We start from the raw sequence: 20,048 nt of genomic DNA, 5'->3' as shown, positions 1-20,048 counted from the left end.
GAGAAGAACAGGTCTTGATAGGCAGGGTTCTAGCAGTGCACCCCAAATACTTGTTTAACCCTCTGATGTGGCCATGGCCAAGGTGTAGAAGGAAGTGGTGGTGGGAATTACTCACCATGTTTTGAGTTAGCACTTCAGTGTTTGCTGGCAACAGGGAAAAAAGGTCCTGTAAACACGAGGAGGTGCCACCTGGAGCCCTTGATGAGGTGGTTTCATCCTGCTCGCTCTGGTGTGGGTATTTTGAGGTACTGGTTTTCCACAGCATCATTATCATGGTGCAGTTGGTATTGTTATGATAATCACATTGTTATTTATAGTTCCTTGTTGGGTTCAGGCTCCTTAATGAGGCAGCTCTGCTGCAGATGGAGGGAATTTTTAGTCACCCAGGCTAAAGAACCTGTGTCAGAGCTGGGGAGGTCTGTGTGTGCCTCACCCTCGTGGGACCAGGCTGAGCCTGGGCATGTGAGCCTGGGCATGCAGCTGACATTGGTCCCCACCTTCTGTCTTCAGCTTGTGTGGAGAGGAGAAGACCTTTTGTGGAAGTGAAGGGGTCAGTGAGAGCTGTGAGCCCCCCGTAGTTTCTGCAAGCCACACCCATCATGCTTTCATGGGAATGAGGAATTTTTAATGTGACAAACTGGAAGGTGTGAGTAAAGAAGCTTTCTTGCCTATTCCTCCCCCATTAGACAGGCTGTGAAAACAGGCTTGAATAAGAAGTGGTGTTAAAAATTTTAGTTGGTTTTCCTCATTTTAACTCTCAGTGAAAACAACTCATCTCCATGGCCTGTGTCCTTGGCAGAGGATTACCTTTCCTCCTGTATAATTTACTCTGCTTTTACAAAAGGTGCTTGATAGTGATTTACACTGGTGGTGTGAGAGCACATTTTGGAACTGATGGTAGTTTCCAGCAATACTGCCCAAACCCGCAGTTTTACTGCAAGGCACACATTTGTTGGTTTTTGTCAGGCTGCCAGGCCAGGTATCCTGGGGTCACACCAGCATTTTGGGACTCTTGTGCCAGTATCCAAGTGCTATTTGCAGCTGGCAACAGATTTTTCCATCTGGAGCTCATCTTAGAACCTGCTGGAAGCTTTCATGGAATGTAATCAGGGAATAGTTTAGGTTGGAAAAGCCCTCTAAGCTCATCAAGTCCAATCATTCCCCCAGCACTCCCAAGGCCACCACTAACCCATGTCCCCGAGTGCCACACCTACAAATGTTTTAAATCCTTCCAGGCAGGGATGGTGACTCTGCCACTGCCCTGGGCAGCCTATTCCAGGGCTGGACAACCTTTTCCATGGAGAAATTTTTTCCCAGTATCCAACCTAGACCTTCCCTGGCAGTGGAGATGTAGTCTGAACTGTGTCTTTGGGATTCCAAATCCTTAAAAATGTTGTCAGGGTGGACAGGAAGCTGCTCTGTCAGGGTCAGAGATTTGGGAAACTGGGATTTAGGCACTCCAGTGTCGAAAACTGAAAAGGTTTAGGTAATGCTGGGCCACCTCGTGGTGCCCACAGAGTGCTCAGACAACCCCAAAGCCAGGCTGGATGGCTGCTGCAGGCCCAGAGCTCAGGTGGGGGAACAGCATTAAAAATAAATAACTTCGGCTTTATCATTGTGAGGCACCATCCTGGGAAGCAGCAAGAAGTCTGTTAGGATTGTCTGCTGGGAATTTGTGCTGCCAGAGCTGGGATTTGAAATGAGCACACGGAGACGGGCAGGTGGAGCTGAGCTGCTGCTCGGTCCTGGCCTTGTAGGAGCTTCTAATGTGGGTTACCATGCATAATTCAGGCCATCCTTTTTCCATGTTCAGAGCTCTGTAACTAAATACTGATTTGCTAAACACAACTTGAATAATGAAGCAATCTGTGGCTTGAAAGCCTTCCTCAGTATTGAAAGAAAAGGAAGGAAATAGAGCTGTAGCCTCACTTCTGCTTTAAAACAGCACAGATATGCACAAAGTGGAAGAGTCATCTTCATCCCTGCCTTGCTCTGTGGATTTAAATGTGTGCACATTCCTGGTGTGTCCAGTAAGTGAGAGGTGGCCTGTCCAAAGTACTGCCAGTCCTTCCATCCAAGGCTTTTTCTTTTCTCTACCATCACAGTTCCTTCCATGGAAAAACAAATTAAAAGCTGCACCTTGTGTTTCTTGCTGAGCTTAGAGGGAACAGGTCAGAAAATGAATTGATGTGCAGCGTGGTCATGTTTGCATAGGAGGAAAGCTCTGTATCTGTTCCGAGCCACTTCAGCTCAGATTGTGCCAGTAGGGTAAATTATTTTGGTTTTCCTCAGTCACAACTTTGCTCCCTTTGATGAAACACAAACACTTAGGAGCCTGTAAGAGGCTAAAAATATTCTTTGAGCTGATAAGGGCTTGATTTGACTTCTGAAAATATGAAGTGATTTTTTTCCCTGTGCTGTTACCTTCTCACTTCATGTTTATGATGCTGCAGCAGAGCATGTGGTCTGTGGGATGGTGGGGCTTTCACTGCTTTCCTCTCCTTGCTCTAGGGAGGAGCAGTTTTGGTTTTTGGTTAAATAAACACCTCAGACCTGAGGATTTGCTGGTGGTGGTTGCTGCCATCACTGCCTTGTTCGCTGCTTGTGTCTCAAAAATTCAGGAAGAGATTTCAAGCAAGTAACTTGTGTGTTCTTGTAACTTTTGTACTGGAAGCAATCTGCTTTTCTAAGCTATTTCTGCAATTCATTGAGTATAGAAGTTTCTTACCTAGTTCCTCTTTAAAACAAAAAGTAAACTTTTTTCTCCTGGTTCCTTTTTTTAGCTAGTAGAAAACATTTCTTTGAATTGGAGCAGGGTACCTGGTAACAGTCAAATTTACCTCACAGAGCTGCTAAATACCTGTAAACCTAAAGGCTTCATTTTATTCTCAGACTAATCTGCTTGATTTTTGATTTTCCTGCTGCTCTTTTGGCCCAGAGAGTAGATCCTTGCTTATCTACATCAATTTTTTAGTGTTGATGACTACATGTGGCACCTGGAGGAGTTCTAGGGTGGGTTGGATGGGGCTTGGAGCAAGCTGGTCTAGTGGAAGGTGTCCCTGCCCATGGCAGGGGGTGGAATGGGATGAGCTTTAAGGTCCCTTCCAACCCAAACCAGTCTGGGATTTTGTGATTTTATGATTTTTGCCTTGCAGAATGAAAAACAGGTTTCTTATTCAATCGCTGGTGCCACACATTGCATTAAGGTACCAGTCTGTAAGGGGTAGAAGAGGTTTCTGCCACAAATAATACCAAACATTTGCTCTGTAGCTCCTTAAATCCATGAGTATGGTGATTGTAAGAGGAGTTTGGGTGCTGCTCATGGACTAGAGCATTGAAATGGAAAATGTAACAAATACAGTGCAGGAGGGAAGCTTCCCACAGCTGCAAAGTGGTGTTAAATCTTTTAAGAAATCAACAGTGAGCTTGGGAAGGACAGTGCTGTGTGTACAGTGCTGGAGCTCAGATCTGCTGCTCTTTTCCCTCCAGAGTCTGTTGCCCATCTCGAGCACGGCTGGTTTTGTGCAGGAATTTTGGTTTTAGCCATGAACCGCAGGCTAAATGCCGTGCTAATGCCTGGTTTTGTGTTTGTCTCCCCCTCTCCAGGAAGAAGAATGCCAACACGAAGATGAAGTAGAGCGTTTCCCATGCTGGCTGCACGCTGGTGTCGGCCGGGGAGGGACGGGCTCTCACCTCTGGCCAAACCCGTTCCTGGGACAAGATGAAGCCAAGGAGGAGCTTCCTGCCGCGCTGGAGCCGCAGTGACTGCTGCCCTCTTTAAAGCCCATGTGCCACCGTCCCTGGCGAGATGAAAGAAGTGGTGCTGTGGTCACCCGAGGAGGTGACCAGCTGGCTGACGGACAATGCCGTGCCGGAGTACTGTGAGCCCCTGAAGAACTTCACCGGGCGGGACCTCATCAACCTGACGGAGGAGGATTTCAAGAAGTCCCCTCTGTCCCGGGTGTCTTCCGACAGCGGCCAGCGGCTGTTGAACATGATCGAGGGGCTGAAGATGGCTCACCACATGGAGGCTCACAAGAACGGCCACGCCAACGGGCACGTGCGCGCCGGCGACGCCGCGCGCCAGAACGGCTTCGGCGCCGCGCTCAAGCTCAATGGGGTCCCCAATGGCTTCAAGAAGGAGATGATCAAGATCCCCATGCCGGAGCCGGAGCGCTCGCAGTATCCCATGGAATGGGGCAAAACTTTCCTGGCTTTTATTTATGCACTTTTTTGTTTCGTCTTCACCACGGTGACTATCTCGGTGGTTCATGAACGAGTACCTCCCAAGGAGGTGCAGCCTCCCCTCCCAGATGCATTTTTTGATCGCTTTGATCGGGTGCAATGGGCTTTTTCTATTTGTGAAATCAACGGCATGATCCTTGTAGGACTGTGGTTTGTTCAGTGGCTGCTCTTAAAATACAAGTAAGTAAAACCTTTTCAAAACTTGAGTGCTTCTGACAGCTTTTGGAGGGCAGATGCTGGTTTGCACCCAAACAAAATGAAGCTTCTTGTGAATCTTCTTATCTCAGTTTTCAAAGGTGAAATAGCACACAGTGTGAGCTGCTTGTGTAGAAGGCAGAGGTCCAAATGTTCCCTAAGAAACAGAGCAACACCCCTGCTTGTGTTTGCCTGCGTGGTTAACTCGGACCTTTTTCATGGGTGAGAAGCCATGGATTGGGTGAAATGATGTTTTGAACTCACTGTTTGTTCAGAGGGGGCACAACTCATGATCTTGTGAGGGCAGCTGTGAACCAGGACCCAAGGGAATGGCTGGAGCTGTGCCAGGGGAGGTTTAGCTTGGAGTTCAGGGAAAGGTTCTTCCCCCAGAGGGTGCTGGCACTACCCAGGCTCCCCAGGGAATGGGCACAGCTGCCAGAGCTCCAGGAGCGTTTGTGCAATGCTCCCAAGGATATATGGAGTGGGATTATTGGGGTGTCTGTGAAGGAACAGGAGCTGGGTCAGTGATCCTTGTGGGTCCCTTCCAGCTTAGGATATTCCATGATTTTAAACCCAAGGGAAACAGCTAGAGGGGGTGGTGTGGGATTGCCCTCAAGAAGGAGGTGTCGGGTTCATAGGGCCATGTCAGGGATCAAACACCCTGTGGTGGGGCTGAGCAGAGGCTGTAGGTGAAAAACAGCAGAATCCTTGGAGATTTTGAAGCAGTGAGATGTGGGTTGAGTTGATGGTGACATACATACATTGGTGTCCCTGGCAGATGTGAAGGTCTCCCCCCTACCGTGTCCCCATTTGCTTTGGGGTGTTTGTTTTTATTTAAATTATAGAATCACAGAGTATTAGGGGCTGGAAGGGACCCTAAAGGTCATCCCATTCCAGCTCCCTGCCATGGGAAATCCCCTTTGGAAGGGCCTTTTCTGGTGTTAGGAGAAGATGCCAGAGAGTCCCAGAGCTTGGTCAGTGTATGCACAGGTCATGGAATGTTTTGAAGACCAAAATCCCTCTTTTTTTTTCTGTGAGCAGAGGGATCAAGGTCCAAGAGGCCTGAGCTGTGGCTGAGCAGCAGAAAGGGAAGAGCAGGAGGGGTGCTGGCAGGAACAGGAGCCCAGCGAGGTGGCTTTATCTTGAGGACCTTGTTCTTGTGGTTTTGGATGGGGTGGTGACTCAGTGCTACAGAAAGAGCTGAATCCCTTTTGTGGTGGGGTTATCCTCTCCCTTTGAAACTTAATTCAGGAATAAAGGGAGGGCATTGGGCTAGATGGGCCTTCCTCACTTCTGCTTCCTCATCCCTGGAGGTGTCCAAGGCCAGGTTGGACACTGGGGCTTGGAGCAGCCTGGGACAAGTGGAAGGTGTCCCTGCCCATGGCAGGGGTGGAACTGGAAGGGCTTCAAGGTCCTTTCCAAGGCAAACATTCTGTGGTTCCATGATTCTAATGCTGTCCATGGCATGGGATTGGGCTGGTGTCTCTCCAGAAGGCAGGAGCAGATCTGGCTGGGCACTCTGCAGTTTCCACAGGGAGCTCAAGGAAGCTGCTGAGGCAGATGAACTTCTCTGGGAAGCATTCCCAGATGCTGTGGGAGAAGCACAATGCCAGGATTGGCCATGTGTTTGGCTCATGGGGCTGAAGGAGCAGGCTGCTCGCTGCTGAGGTCTGCAGAGCTGGGATGGATTTCTCTGGGCCAGGAGTAAGTGTGGAGGTTGTACTTGCTGGCTGGCTCTGAGTCTCACACTCACACAAATCCTCCTGGGGGAAAGGGAAATACAAGGCTTTTTACATTTATTTTTTCTATCTATTACAGTGCAGAGCTCTCTCAGACTTTCCTAAGGTAAAATATTCCAAATCCAGGAAAATCAAGTGGTAGTTTTAATTAAAAAAAGAAATTCAGTGCTCGGAAAAATGCTTCTTTGGTCTCTCAGAATATGGTGTTGCTCAGCCTTTAATCCCCAACCCACTGTCTGCCTTTATGTTAAAAAGAAAAAAGCAGGTTCATGTCTGGTTCTAAAAGCCACAAGAAATGAGATATGAGAGGGAAAATTCTGCAGAGGAGAACCCCTGCTCTATTGGAATGGTGACCTCCACACTTAAATTTCAGTTCTTGGAACAAAATTAATAATTATCATTCTTAACTCACAGTTTTGCCCATGTTTACACCAGGAGAGGGAAGAAAAAAGTCTGGAATACTGTTTTACAGCAGTGAGTACTCCAGTGCGAAATGTGTCTAGCCTGCAAGAGGTGAATTTTTCCTGCTAAATCAAGGCACTCAAGGTGTTACTGATCTGGCACTGCAAACTCATACTCCTCCAAGAGTGGAGCACTCCAGTTTAATAACCATGCCAAAAGCACTGAAAAATTTAAAAGGTGGCCAATTTTGAATTTTGAAAGAGCTCAGCTTGATAGGAATATTAATTTATTTTAAGTGAGCAAAATAGCAACAACTGAATTCCAGTGCCTGAAGGGAACCTCCAAGAAAGAAGGGGAGAGACTCTTTGGAAGGGCCTGCAGGGACAGGACAAGGGAATGGCTTCCACTGCCAGAGGGCAGGGATGGATGGGATATTGGGAAGGAATTGTTCCCTGGGAGGGTGGGCAGGCCCTGGCACAGGGTGCCCAGAGCAGCTGTGGCTGCCCCTGGATCCCTGGCAGTGCCCAAGGCCAGGCTGGACAGGGCTTGGAGCAGCCTGGGATGGTGGAAGGTGTCCCTGCCATGGCAGGGGGTGGAATGAGATGATCTTGATGGTTTCTTCCAATCCAGACTGTTCTTGGATTCAGTGAATGCCAGAACCTGCAGCTTGAAATGGCCATAAGTGCAAAGAACAGTGATTTAAAATTAACCAAACCCCCCAGGGTCTGTAGCCAGTGGCACACGAAGGGTGATTGCTGTAATTGGATTCATCCCTGATTTCTGTAACCTTGGCAGTGATCTCTCCTTAGGATCTCTCCAGAGGTTGCCCCTGTCCTGGTGGATGTGCCAGGAGTGGTTTAATTGTCTTTCTTTGAGGTGTTTTTAGGTGTTAGCCCAGTGGGGCAGTTTTGGGGCTGGCTGTCCCTCTTGAGCCCATCCTTTACCCTGGGTGCTCGTGCTGGTTTTGCAGGAGCACCTCGTGGTACCCCAGATCTGCATCTGCCCTCTCTGTGAACATCAGCCCTCACTAATAAATGTCTCTGCAGCTGTGGCTGCTGAGTGGCTTCCCTGCAAACACCCTGTCCTGCAGCCAGGGCAGCTCTGCATTTTTATTTGGGAGCTTTCCTTGCTGATGTGAACTGCTTCCTTTATAATGCTGCTCAGGAAAGATGTGTTCTCCCACTCCTCTGGGTTATACAGGACACCCTTTGTAATCACTAAATTGTGTGTCAGCTGAAATAAACTTACTCCTTTTCATCTCAGAATGAAAATTCTGTAACTTTATCCCCTGCCTCGAATAGGAAATCAGTGACTGGCCACAGCTAATGGAGGGGTGTGGGGCATGAAATCCCCTTTAATGTCTTCAGCACCCAATCTGCACAGGCTTCTGCACCCTAATCCTTAGATTTATTGTAATCACCTTCAAAGGCAGTGTGGGTTGTGTTGCTCCTGTGTTCCTGGCCTGGAGGGTGTGGGAATATTTGTGGAGTAGTTCAGCATTCCCAGGTGTAAGCCGATAGTGTCATGAGTTTCCAAAGCATGGGGAGAAACCAGCTGCTGGTTTGTTTTATTTATCTTTGTGGATTTTGTTTGCCTTGAGCGACCTCCTTATTTGTGGCTGTTTTTTCTCCCTGCCAGGTCTATAATTAGCAGAAGATTTTTCTGTATCGTTGGCACACTATACCTGTACCGGTGTATTACCATGTATGTGACTACACTCCCAGTACCTGGAATGCATTTCAAGTGTTCTCCAAAGGTAAATTCCTCCTGCCTGCCCTAATCTGCCTGTTTCCCCCCTCGTCCTGTTGTTCCCAAAACTGCTTTCTCAAGAAGTGTTTCTAAGGGAGGGCATTCTGCCCCTCTGCCCTGCTCAGGTGAGAGTCCACCTGGAATTCTGTGCACAGTTCTGGTGTCTGCAACACAAGGAGGGCATGGAACTGTTGGAGCAGGTCCAGGGGAGGCCATGGAGGTGCTGAGGGGTCTGGAGCACCTTCCCTGTGGAGCCAGGCTGGGAGAGCTGGCAATGCTCAGCCTGGAGAAGGGAAGGGTGTGTGGAGACCTCACAGCTCCTTCCAGGGCCTGAAGGGACACAGGGAAGCTGGAGAGGGACCCTCAACAGGAACTGGAGTGACAGGACACAGGGAATGGGTTCAGACTGCCAAAGGACAGGGTTAGATGGAATATTTGGAATGAATTGTTCCCTAGGAGGGTGGGCAGGCCCTGGCACAGGGTGCCCAGAGCAGCTGTGGCTGCCCCTGGATCCAAGGCCAGGTTGGACACTGGGGCTTGGAGCAGCCTGGGACGGTGGAAGGTGTTCCTGTCCATGGCAGGGGGTGGAATGGGATGAACTTTAAGCCCAAACCAGCCCAAACCATTCTATAATTTTAATTTGAGAGCGCTGGTTTGGTGTGACAGGGACACCCTTCTGCAGGTCACTGGCTGCCCTCTCAGTGGAGGTGTTGACAGGTTCTGCAGGGCAGTGCAGGAATTCCCACCCTTTTCAAAGCACTGAGCTACCCAAATTCTGTGGCATTTTGAACTAACTTGCATGATCAGCAGGTTCCTGTCCCCACTGAAACTCTTGAATGTGTGCAACCTTTGCCATGTGTGAGTCACTGATTTCTAAATAAATACACACCTCAGTGTGTCAAATCCAAATATGATTCGTGGTTGAAAATGGCCCAGAAAGACTTTCCTAAGGCTGTCTCCTGCACATATTTTTGCAATTCTGTTAGCACAAGGACTTCTCACCTCCTCCCCAGTCCAGCACTGACTCTGAGGGATAAATTAGGCTTGTGAAAGCCGTGGCTGAAACCAGGCTACTGGGACAGAGGTGTTGACCCTTGTGGTCAGCCTGGAAGGGTAATTCATGTGCTCAGGGTGGAGACGGGACAGAGCTGGTGGTGTTGCATCCACCTCTGGTCACTCCAGCATTGCTGGAATCCTGGTCCTTACTGCAATTCCTGGGGCTGGTTGTGCTGTGACGCAGTTGAAGCAGGAGAAAGGGCAGGAGCACAGCCATAAATCAGCTGGCAGGTTGTAAAATCACTGAAGTACAGGTAGTAAAATCCTGATTGGACTCGATCCATGTGCTGTCGTTGTTTTGGTGAGGATTGGCACATCCAAACAAAGCCAAAATGCTTTTTCCTTTGGAAAAGCCAATGTTTGCCAAGGCAGAACAACTGTGGCTTTTGAAGGGATTTTGGAAAGAGAAATCAGTGGGAGAGGATTCAGCACTGTGTTTGAACAGCCTGCTGCTAGGAAATTAAAAAAGAGAGAACACAGGTATTTATGGGCTGAAGTGAATAAATCTGCCTGTTTGGGGAATTTGGGGAATTTATGGCATTGGCAAATCCTTCTCATTACTCAAGTAGAGACAAGCTGAGGGCCCTGATAAGATTAAGGAGTTTTCTTGAAAGCCCTAAATGTACTGGTGGGAAAAGAATAACCTCTCAACACCTTATTGAGTTCTATATGATTGTGAAACTGGGCTTTGGGGAGCAGTTTAGTGTTTGTGAGCAACTGTTAGCAGGAAATGTTTAATTCCTGCAAAGAACATGCTCAAGTCTGTCAGAAATCATTAATTTCCACTTCTTAAAGCAAGGCCAAGCTTTAAAACAAAAGCATAATGGCCAGCCTGGGGTGGTCTGTGTTTCCTTCTGACAGTTCAATGGTTTCCATGGATTTTCAAGCACCATAAAATGAGGTGAGGATGCAGCACACGTGTGTATTGATCCATTAGTCCCTGTTTCCTGATGGGTCCCAGAGGTTCTCCACACATCCTGGTTCTCCCATGGCATGCTTTTTTTGTGGATTTGTTTAATATTTGGCCTAGGTTAAGAGCTGAGAGCAGCGAAAGTGTTGGGCAGTGCCAGCTGCCCTCGGTCACTAGGGAGAGGGAGCAGAGTTTCCTCTGGGAAGGACTTGGTTTGCTTGGATTTGGCTTTCCTTGGGCAAACTGAAGTTTTTCCAGGAATGCTCCGTGAGCCAGTGCCATGCTTGGGGGTGGGTCAGAGCAAATCTGGGTGTGGAGGGAGATACCTGTTTGGGCTGCTGTGGATTCAAAGCACAAGTCTGACCCTGTGCTCTGACAGACAGCACACATGTTTCTGTTGGAATGGGAAGCAGAAAGAAATAATTAGCAGACTTTTCCAAGGCCTTGGGGTTTGGAGTGAGGTGCTCTTCTGTTCATCAGATCCTGGCTTTGGCAGCTGGCTGTTCAGTCTGGGCAGTTCCTCCTGGTTTCTGTTGGATGATCACCAGTAGGGCCTGCACTGTTACCAACAACATGAACTAAATTAAACCTCATTTATTTTAGAGTGTGCTGCCTCTTGAACAGAAGGAAAATCTCACCTGAGCACCAGCTACAAGAGGTGCAAAGCATCAAAACACTTGTGTCTCATTTCCAGTCTTTTTCCTGCTAGAAATGTGCTGCCAGCTTTTGGGAAAGGCTGAGGATTGATTTATCTGCTGATTGATGTTGTGGATCAAAGCAGAAAGGGAGAAGAACTGAAAGGCCAAATTGCTGGTTTTAAAACCATTGCTTTGAGCTGTGATATTTCACTGTGCTTTTGTATTTTGCTGTCCCACCAGCTCTTTGGAGACTGGGAATCTCACCTGCGAAGGATAATGAAGTTGATTGCTGGCGGAGGCTTGTCCATCACGGGCTCCCACAACATGTGTGGGGACTACCTGTACAGTGGCCACACCGTCATCCTAACCCTCACCTACCTGTTCATCAAAGAGTGTGAGTGCCCTGCTGCCCTCCTCTTGTGTGCTTCCTTCCTGACTGAGGGGTTTCTGTTGTGCTCACTGGAGAACACAATTTGTGTTAAAATATCTGTGTGCTCCATGGTGAGAGGAAATTGCCTCACGCTGGGTATTAGGGTAAAATTCTTCACCAGAGGGATTGTAATGGTTTGGGATGGGAGGGACCTAAAAGCCATCTCATCCCACCCCTGCCATGTGCAGGGACACCTTCCACTGTCCCATGCTGCTCCAAGCCCTGTCCAGCCTGGCCTTGGACACTGCCAGGGATCCAGGGGCAGCCCCAGCTGCTCTGGGCACCCTGTGCCAGGGCCTGCCCACCCTCCCAAGGAACAATTCCTTCCAAAAACCCAATCTAAACACAAGCAGGTTGATTTGACTGGCCAGGGTATATTATATCTTTCTCAAAGATTTCATAACCTTTCTCACTTCCAAAGATCTCATTAACCCCGAGTACAATTTTAAGTTACACCTTAAGAGAGTGATGCTTTGTGATCTCAGCATTATTCCTGCTCTTAATCTCAGCACAGGCATCTCTGTGTCAGCCAGGATTGCAGTCCATGACCTCTGCTATTCACAGCAGTAGTCCTGATAAGCTTGCACTTGGGAGTAACCCCTGCTTGTGCTTCTTTGCAGATTCCCCACGGCGACTCTGGTGGTACCACTGGCTCTGCTGGGCGCTCAGCATGGTGGGGATGTTCTGCATCCTCCTTGCTCATGACCACTACACTGTGGACGTGGTGGTGGCTTACTACATCACTACAAGGCTATTCTGGTGGTACCACACAATGGCCAACCAGCAAGTGAGTTCCTCCCACTCCTTGGATGCTCCTGCTGTAGCCTGTGGGGGTGGGAATATCCAGGCTCACCCATGTCCTGTGCAGAGTCCCTCTCTTCCCCCCAGCTGTTGGGTTTGCAGGGAAGAAAGAGGCATCATTAATTGGGTTCTTGACCACAAAAATGTGGGAAGGTGTTCTCAAAGGCAGGCAGGACTCTCCTGCCCCTAGATAACCTCAGCTTTTTTAAGTCTTCTGAATTTGGGCCAGGTGGCCACATTTGTGACAGAACAACAAACCATTTAGATTCTTTTGCCTTGTTTTGTTTTGTTTGGTTGTTGAGGCTAGCTGGGGTTTTCCTGTGTTCTGTGGCTTGTGCCACAGGTCTCTCGAGGTACAGGAGGGGGCCTTGCTAAAAAGGAACTGGTTTTTGAAAGTGTTTCCAGGGGGTGGAGAGTTCTCCTGGCTGGTGAACTGGGGCAATCAGAGAGGAGCTGACAATGCTGAGGAAAGAGAAACCTCCTCTGCTGTGCCAGGCTGGAGATCAGGAAAGGTTCTTCCCCCAGAGGGTGCTGGCACTGCCCAGGCTCCCCAGGGAATGGGCACGGCCCCGAGGCTGCCAGAGCTCCAGGAGGCTGCCAGAGCTCCAGGCTGGTCCCTCTCCAGGGATGCCAGGGTGGGATTGTTGGGGTGTCTGTGCAGGGCCAGGAGCTGAATCAGTGATCCCTGTGAATCCCTTCCAACTCTGGGAGTTCCATGATTCTCTGAGAGGAAATGCAAAAGTCTTTGCCACAGATAGTGGACAAGGGAGTTAAGAGACATTTTTTAGGTCCGTAGCAGCATATTGGTGTCCAAATATTTTCTCTGCTCATGGTCAAAGATCTTTTGCTTATCTGTGGCATATGCTGTTAATTATGTGTATTAAAGACCTGCTGCAATGGTAGGAGATGAATTTATATTGTGACAGTGCAGAGTTTTAGATCCTGTTACAGAATGATTGTGGAATGATCTGGGCTGGAAGGGGCCCTGAAGATCATCTGGCTCCAGCCCCCTGAAATCCTTGTAGGTCCCACCTCGTTATTCCACTGGTCTGGTGCTACCTGAAGCAATACACCACAGCCAAGCCTTGTGGTGCATTTCTAGCCAAGTGCCTAATTGCAAATTAGGTGCCCTTTGATGTTCAGTCAGTTTGGGAGGCAGTGTGTTCTGTGCCCACACTCTGCAGCTCTTGTCCCACAGCCCCAGAGGATTCTGTGCTTTGACTCTGCTCCTGGGCTCTCAGAGCAGTGGTACTTCCAAGCTGGAAGTGCTGGAGTCAGGAGTGCCCCCAGTCCTGCTGAGGAATTGCTTCAGGAGAGCCCTCAGTGAGGAAACGTTCCCGTTCTGCTGCCTGCTGTGACTGGGGAGGTGGCTCAGCACTGCTGCCCTGAGCTGCCAGGATGTTGGGAAATGCCAGTCCCTGGATCCTTCCCTGAGCACACATTGCTGTGCTGCTCCCTCCTTCCTCGTGCTGGGGCTTGTGCCTGGCCTCAAAATGAAAAGCAACAGTGGATTTATTTGCCATGTGAGCTTGACATGGAGATGAAGCTCAGTGTATGAGCCCTGTGCTTGTGGGTGGATACAGGGATCCCTGGCTCTGGCATGGATAATAGGCAGCGGGGGGGGGTGGATAATTCCCTCAGGACCTGCCCACTCTGTGTCTGTGGGCTGGGGCTTGCTCATGGCTGAGAGAAGCAAAAGGTAGGTGGGAGCAGTCCGGGAGTGTGTGGAGGGCAGGGCTGGCTTCTGACTTCCTCCAGATGGGTTGGGACGTGCCCTGCTCATGGCTCCCTCTTGCAGTAAGGTAGGAAAATTATAAAGAAAAGCCTTATAAAATCAACCCTGCTCTGGCTAGCCTGTCATTTCTTCTAAGTCAGGCTAGCCCTTTGCAAGTTCCCATGTGAAAACCGTCGTCGTGTGAGCAGTACCTTAACATAACAATCTGTTCCTGGGTAAAAAACAACCAGCACCTCTATAAACTGGTTTTACACAGATAGACAAATGAAAACTAGCTCTCACAAACAGCTTTTCCTACATGTAGACACCAGGAGTTTTAGTGACCAATCAATATAGAGTAACAACTTGTTAATTACCAATAAAAGTAATTGGCAAGAAAGCTACTGACCAATTGGAGTCACACACGAGGTCTGTAAAACTGTATAAAAAGGAGTTATGTGATTAAAGAAGGAGCTTTTTCCACCATGAAGAAAATAGAGTCCTGTGTGGTTTATTCCCACAGCTCCACAGGCACACAGCCAGGCCCGAAGTGATTCCTGAGCCGCATGGAATTTCAAAGGCACTTAAGGAACAGCCATGCTTTGGGATGGCATTTTCATTCCCAAAGGAGAGCAGACACCGGTCTTTGGGCCACTCATTCCTTTCCTGTGGGCCCATCAAACAGCTGAGGTCCTGTAGGCAGGTGCAGGGAGGCTGGGATCAGTTTGGGAGGCGAGATTTTGGGAGCAGCAGGAAGCAGGACAGCACCAATGAACAGTGTCGTGCGAATAAAGGACCTGCCCTTCAGTGACCCTCTTTTTGTCCTCCTCTCCCTGCAGGTGCTAAAAGAAGCTTCCCAAACTAACCTCCTTGCAAGGGTCTGGTGGTACAAGCCCTTCCAGTACTTTGAGAAGAATGTCCAAGGAATTGTACCTCGCTCCTACCACTGGCCCCTGCGGTGTCCGGCGCTGGCGCGGGGCCGGCAGGTCAAGTACAGCCGCCTGGTGAGTGACACGTAACAGTGTCACCAGAGCCCCGAAAGGACCTGTCCCAAGTGCTCACAACTCCAAGAGAAGATGCCATAAACAAAAATCCACCGCTCCCTAACCCTTTCTTTAGCAGCTCCCTGGACCTGACCTTTTCAGTTACCTGGTAAGCACTGTGATCTTTTTTTCTCTCCAAAGGATCTGCGTTGGACAACAATAAAGAGAATTTAACTGATCATGCACTGTTACACATTTCTTGTTGGTAGAGTTGGGATTTGCATTTGCCCATCACCATGTTCCTTTGTATATGATGCGACAACATAGATGAAAAGCTTTTATATCATAAGTTCTGGTCTTTCCAGTCACGTCTGGGAACAAAGCATATTATTTTCTTGGGAAAACATACTTTTCATATCTCTTGCCCCAAAGATTGGGCTGTAAGCCATTTTCTAGCAAATGACTATATGAAGGTTTCTAAATATCTGCCTTGGGTGAAGTCAAGAAATCTTTCTACCTGTTGCACCGCGCTATGAATAAGGTGATAGACACAGAAAGGTTTGGTAAATCCTGATTTTGTAGATTCTGCAGTGACTGTGTCAAAAAAGTGCAAAAAAAAAAAGAAAAAAACCAAAAAAAAGAAAAAATGTAAAGTGATTTTCTAAGTATTTCCTAACTTTATTTTTCAAAATGTGTATGAAAAAAAATAAATTTAAAAAGATTTTTACATGTCAAAGAATAGAGAGTTAAAAAAATTTAAAGAAAATGCTTCTTGGGAGAGAGAGAGAGAGAGATTTGTCTATGTTTCTAGTGCCTTTCTTGTCTTGATTGTATGGTCAGTAGGCAGTCTTAAATGTTTTTATTTAAAATAAAGTATTCCATGAAAGCAGAATTATATATACTGTATAATTACTAATTTTTGCATTTATAGCTAAATTAAACTGGAAATTTGCTTATAATGTTGAAATTGCCACGTGTAGGGAAAAACCTCACACCCCACCAAATAAAAAAAACGGTCCGACCTTGCTCACACATTGTGGGCAGGTCAAGCTAAAAAAGTATCACTTTATTGTCTACTTGGTAGCTGGATTTTAAAAAGCAAAACAGCCATGAATTCCTGTTTTTTAAGAATTTTACAAATGATCACTGAGTGAACTATGAACGGTTTCTCCATCCCCTTATCGGAGTGTTGTTGAAAAACAACAAAGATAATCTATTTCTTTAAAATATTTGTGCAGAAACTGCATGTAATTCTAAGTTTTCACTCCTACCATACATACTGTATGTTTGGGGAAGTCTCCTATCCTAAACTTGCCAATGTGCAGAACAAAAATAGTTTTTATAAAAAAAAGAATGAAGAAGAGAAAAATATATATATAAATATATATATATATATCCATTCTGTATTTTACGTGAAGCAGAGTTATCTTCTGTAGGTTTTTTGTGTATTCACAAGGTGATATTTGTATTGTAAAACAACAATGGTGAAGGAAAATAAAAAAGGCTTTTGAAAAATGTAGTTTCCTTTATCTTCTTAATATTCAATTGAAATTTAAAGCTGGGTTTATTCTTCCAAACCTTGCCTTTATGTTGATGTTATTGCACTGTAGGCCATCCGATGTGGACTGTATGGAAACTGCATTGATGTGGAATTGCTGTTGGGCAAAACAGTGCCTTATCTGAAATAAATGCTATGCAATCGATGCCGAGTGGGCGGGAGGAGCCTTCCTGGGAGCCATCTCCAGGCCTTGAAAAATCTACCCTGCAACTGCTGGGATGCAGCACAGGGCAGGGTGGGCATCCCTTCCCCCAGGAGCTGCCAGTCCTGGCCCCTGGACACCAGAAAAAAAAAGAGAAGAGAACCCAATTTCTGTGCGTCTGTGGTGGTGAAAGTGTTGTTTTTTCCTTCTTTTCTTTTCTTTTTTTTTTTTTTTTTTTTTTTTTTTTTTTTTTTTTTTGGGTTTTTTTTTTGGGTTTTTTTTTTTTGGGTTTTTTTTGGGGGGATGTTTTTATCTCTGCCTCTCTGCCCTGTTCCTCAGCCTTGGCCAAAATCCTGGGGAGCTGGTGGGGTGCTGCTTCTGCTGCTCTGCCTCGCTGGTGCTTGGGATGCTGAAGGAGAGCAGCTCCTTCCTTATCAGTTCTGTCTCCCTGGGGGGAGGGAGAGACTGTGGGAGGGAGGGGTTCCTTGGCCAAGCCCTTTGCAACAGCGTTTGCAGAGCTGGGTGGGAATTCAGGGCTCAGCTCTGTCCGCTCTGCCTTCAATTCACGGCTTCACTTTGGCGACTTTTGGGGCTAAAAGTTGGTTTTTAATCAGCCCAACCCCACCCCAGCTGATTTTTGAGCTGATTTTTGAGAGAGTTGGCGCTCCCAGACGTAACCTGAGGAGTAGATTTTTCAAGACCTGGCATCACGCACATCCGAACCATTGACATAAGTAAATGTATGGATATATATGCACATGACATTAAATGGAATCTGCTGAATCCTGCCTTGTGGTGTCTGACTTTCTGCATGGCTCTGGCTCCTCAGGGTCCCATCTGTGCCGCAGTGGGGCTGTGCTTGGGCAGGGCGTGCTGCCTCGGGAAGGGAGGCTGGCAGTGTGAGCTGCTGCCTCTGGAGGAGGGGCCCAGGGGTGGATTTGGGACAGGTCTGCTGTGCATTGGCTCGGTCCAGGCTGTGGAGCTTGTGCTGCCTTGTGCCCCTCCTTCCCGGGGAGCAGCTGTGCCTGGGTGGGATGGGATGTGGCTCAGGGTCAGGGCATGGTGCTGATGGCCAGAATCCCAGATTTCCCACTGTGTTCCCCTCTAAAGCTCAGGTAAGATCCATCTACAGCCGTCCCTCAGCCTCTGCTTTCTGGAGAATGCAGCCAGGGCGGCTGGGGCTCCTCTGCCATCACTTGGCCTGTGAGCTTTGTGTTGCTGGGCTGGGATCCTTGGGTGACTTCCAGGGACAATTTTGTCCCAGTTAGAGGCTGAACCACCACCTAAGTGATTCCCTTGCCCTGGGCACTGGTGCAGTGTTGCCTCTCCCTCCCAGCTCCTGCTGCTCCTCTTCGCTTGGTGCCCATCAGAGAGGTGAACACAGCAAACTACAAGGCTGTAAAAGCTGGAATCTGGCGTTGTGGTGCCCCAATCCTACAGATCTCCCAGTGGAACCATCCTCTGTGGTCTCCAGCTGAGTGCTGAGGGTGTCTTTAGAGGACAGGCAGAGCCAGGTTTGGGTGTGGAGGGGCAAACCTGAACAGGCCAGTGCAGGTAGCCAGGAAGCTGAAATTGGGAAGAGGGATCTGCACCAGAAAAGGCTGGAAAAGGACGGTTCAGGGTGGGAAAGACCTGGGCAGAACAGGATCTCTGCCAGCAGGGTGGGCACTGATGTTGCCGAGATCCATCTGGGTACAGCCTTTAGCACGTGGGGCAGGTTTTGCACCCATAAATACAGGGATGGGAGGTGTTGGGGGGGCACGAAAGCAAGGGCAGTGATCCCTTTGCTTTCCTGTGCTCTGGAAAGAGCAATCCCATCAACTTCCCCCTCCTGTTCTCCTCAGGACACAGCTCGGTGCTCAGTCTCTTCCCGGTGCCAGCGGATCAGAGCGCTGCCCGAAGAGAAGCTCCTGTTTTGGCCACAAATATTTGCCAGAAGGATCTGTGGTTCCTTTTTGCATCCTCTGAATGCCTCTCCTGCCTCTGGCTGTCCATGTGTGCTGCAGGTTGGGCAGGGAATGCCAGTGAGCACCAGGATTTGGGCATGACACCCTTGGTTTAAATAAATAAATGTTTGGATACCACTCTCAGGCGCTCTACAGGACCAGGAGTTGGATTTTGATGGGGGTCTCTCCCACATCAGGATACTCTGTGATTCCAAGATGATGGAAGGAGCAGATGTTGCAAGGTTTGGGAGCAGACAGGGCTCCCATAATTTGGCTTTCAGCAGCAGCAGCAGCTCAGCCCCTGCTGGCATGGGTGGACACAGGGCATCCCACCTTGTTCATTTTATGACCATTTCCCCCCCCCCCCCCCCCAAAAAAAAAAAAACCCAGTGGGACTGAATTTGGATCTGCCAAGTCTGCATTGCTGTTTTTGAGGTTTTCCCAGTTTTGTGCCAGAGCTTTTTACCTTGGCATGTGCTGCTTGGCTCCTCCTGGGAGCGATGCTTCCCTGGGCTCTCCCACATCCCAGGGAAGTGCACTGTCCCTGGGGCTGCTGCTGCAGCTTCTGATGAGGAATAGCAAAATATTCTGTATTTGAGCTGAAGCTTTCATCCCTGGAGAGATTTAAGGCACATCACCTGGGGAATTTTGGGCTGTTCACAGGTCTGGCCATAAATTATTAGCAGCAAAATGTCACCATGATTTTCCAGAACGGCAGGAGAGTTCTTGCTCTTGAGGCAAGGCAAGGGAGGGTGGGGAAGGAAAGGCGAGGCACCCCAGGACAACATTTTAATTGCATTTGTTAGGTATCCCTTCAGTTCAGCTGTCACTCAGTGACCTGTGCAGCATTTTGAGTTCAGAAACTGCAATTGCTCCAATTTTGCTACCTTTTCCTTCAACCTGCCCTTCCTAAACTCTCCATGTGTGTGGTTTCCAGCAGGAAAGTCACCTTTTGCCACCACAAAGTGAGCTGCTGCTTGGAGTAGGGGTGTGTGTTTTGACCAGAGAGGAAAATCCACGTGGTGTTGGGATTTTCACATAAATCAGCTTTGGGGTGCCCTTGCCAAACCCTGGCAGGGTTCTTGCTGTCAGCTCTGTGCAAACACTTTTATCTCCTGCCACTCTGAGCCCCAGCAGAAAGGACTTTGGCCATTTTCTGTTAAATAAACAACATTATGTAAGAGGCCTCTTCATTGCTGTGAAGGCTCTGGGGGCTGTGAGAGCTCTGAGGGCCCTCACACCCAGGATCTCAGGCTTTGGGGAAGATCTCAGCTCTGCACTAGCCACCTGCTCGTGCTGAGATAATGGTGGTTCCAATTTTCTGCTCAGGACCTGGCCAGGGTGTAGCAAACAGGCTGGAATCAAGGTTTCTGTCCTGCAGGGATGAGTGAGGCCCTGACACTGGGGAGTTGCCCATCATTACAGGTGATACACAGTGGCTTCTCATAAAAAAAAAAAAAAAAAAGGGATTTTTGACCCCTAGAACAAGGGGGGCAAAAGGCTTGATGCAGCCAGTTTTGGGAATCCTTCCAGGCCTTAT

General features: G+C 48.4%; 1 protein-coding gene across 14 annotated transcripts in view; it reads left to right on the top strand.

The window, feature by feature from the left end:
- SGMS1 (sphingomyelin synthase 1) overlaps positions 1-16,841 on the top strand; it is a 92,286-nt gene extending 75,445 nt beyond the window's left edge. For 12 of the 14 annotated variants that reach the window (XM_053983682.1, XM_053983683.1, XM_053983693.1 and 9 more), the window contains 6 exons: positions 3,607-4,425; positions 6,594-6,653; positions 8,220-8,337; positions 11,175-11,328; positions 11,985-12,151; positions 14,719-16,377. In XM_053983682.1, coding sequence (XP_053839657.1) covers positions 3,809-4,425; positions 6,594-6,653; positions 8,220-8,337; positions 11,175-11,328; positions 11,985-12,151; positions 14,719-14,898 — 1,296 coding nt within the window. In that variant the 5' untranslated portion in view covers positions 3,607-3,808 and the 3' untranslated portion in view covers positions 14,899-16,377. Of the gene's footprint in view, positions 1-3,606; positions 4,426-6,593; positions 6,654-8,219; positions 8,338-11,174; positions 11,329-11,984; positions 12,152-14,718; positions 16,378-16,472 lie in introns of those variants that run through there. The other 2 variants (XR_008438099.1, XM_053983695.1) reach the window with 2 other exon arrangements.
- Positions 16,842-20,048: the final 3,207 nt, after the last annotated feature.

Source organism: Vidua macroura, chromosome 8 (genome assembly GCF_024509145.1).
Source record: "Vidua macroura isolate BioBank_ID:100142 chromosome 8, ASM2450914v1, whole genome shotgun sequence".
In the NCBI taxonomy this organism is placed as follows: Eukaryota; Metazoa; Chordata; class Aves; order Passeriformes; family Viduidae; genus Vidua; species Vidua macroura.
This window is presented reverse-complemented; position numbering and strand designations above follow the sequence as displayed.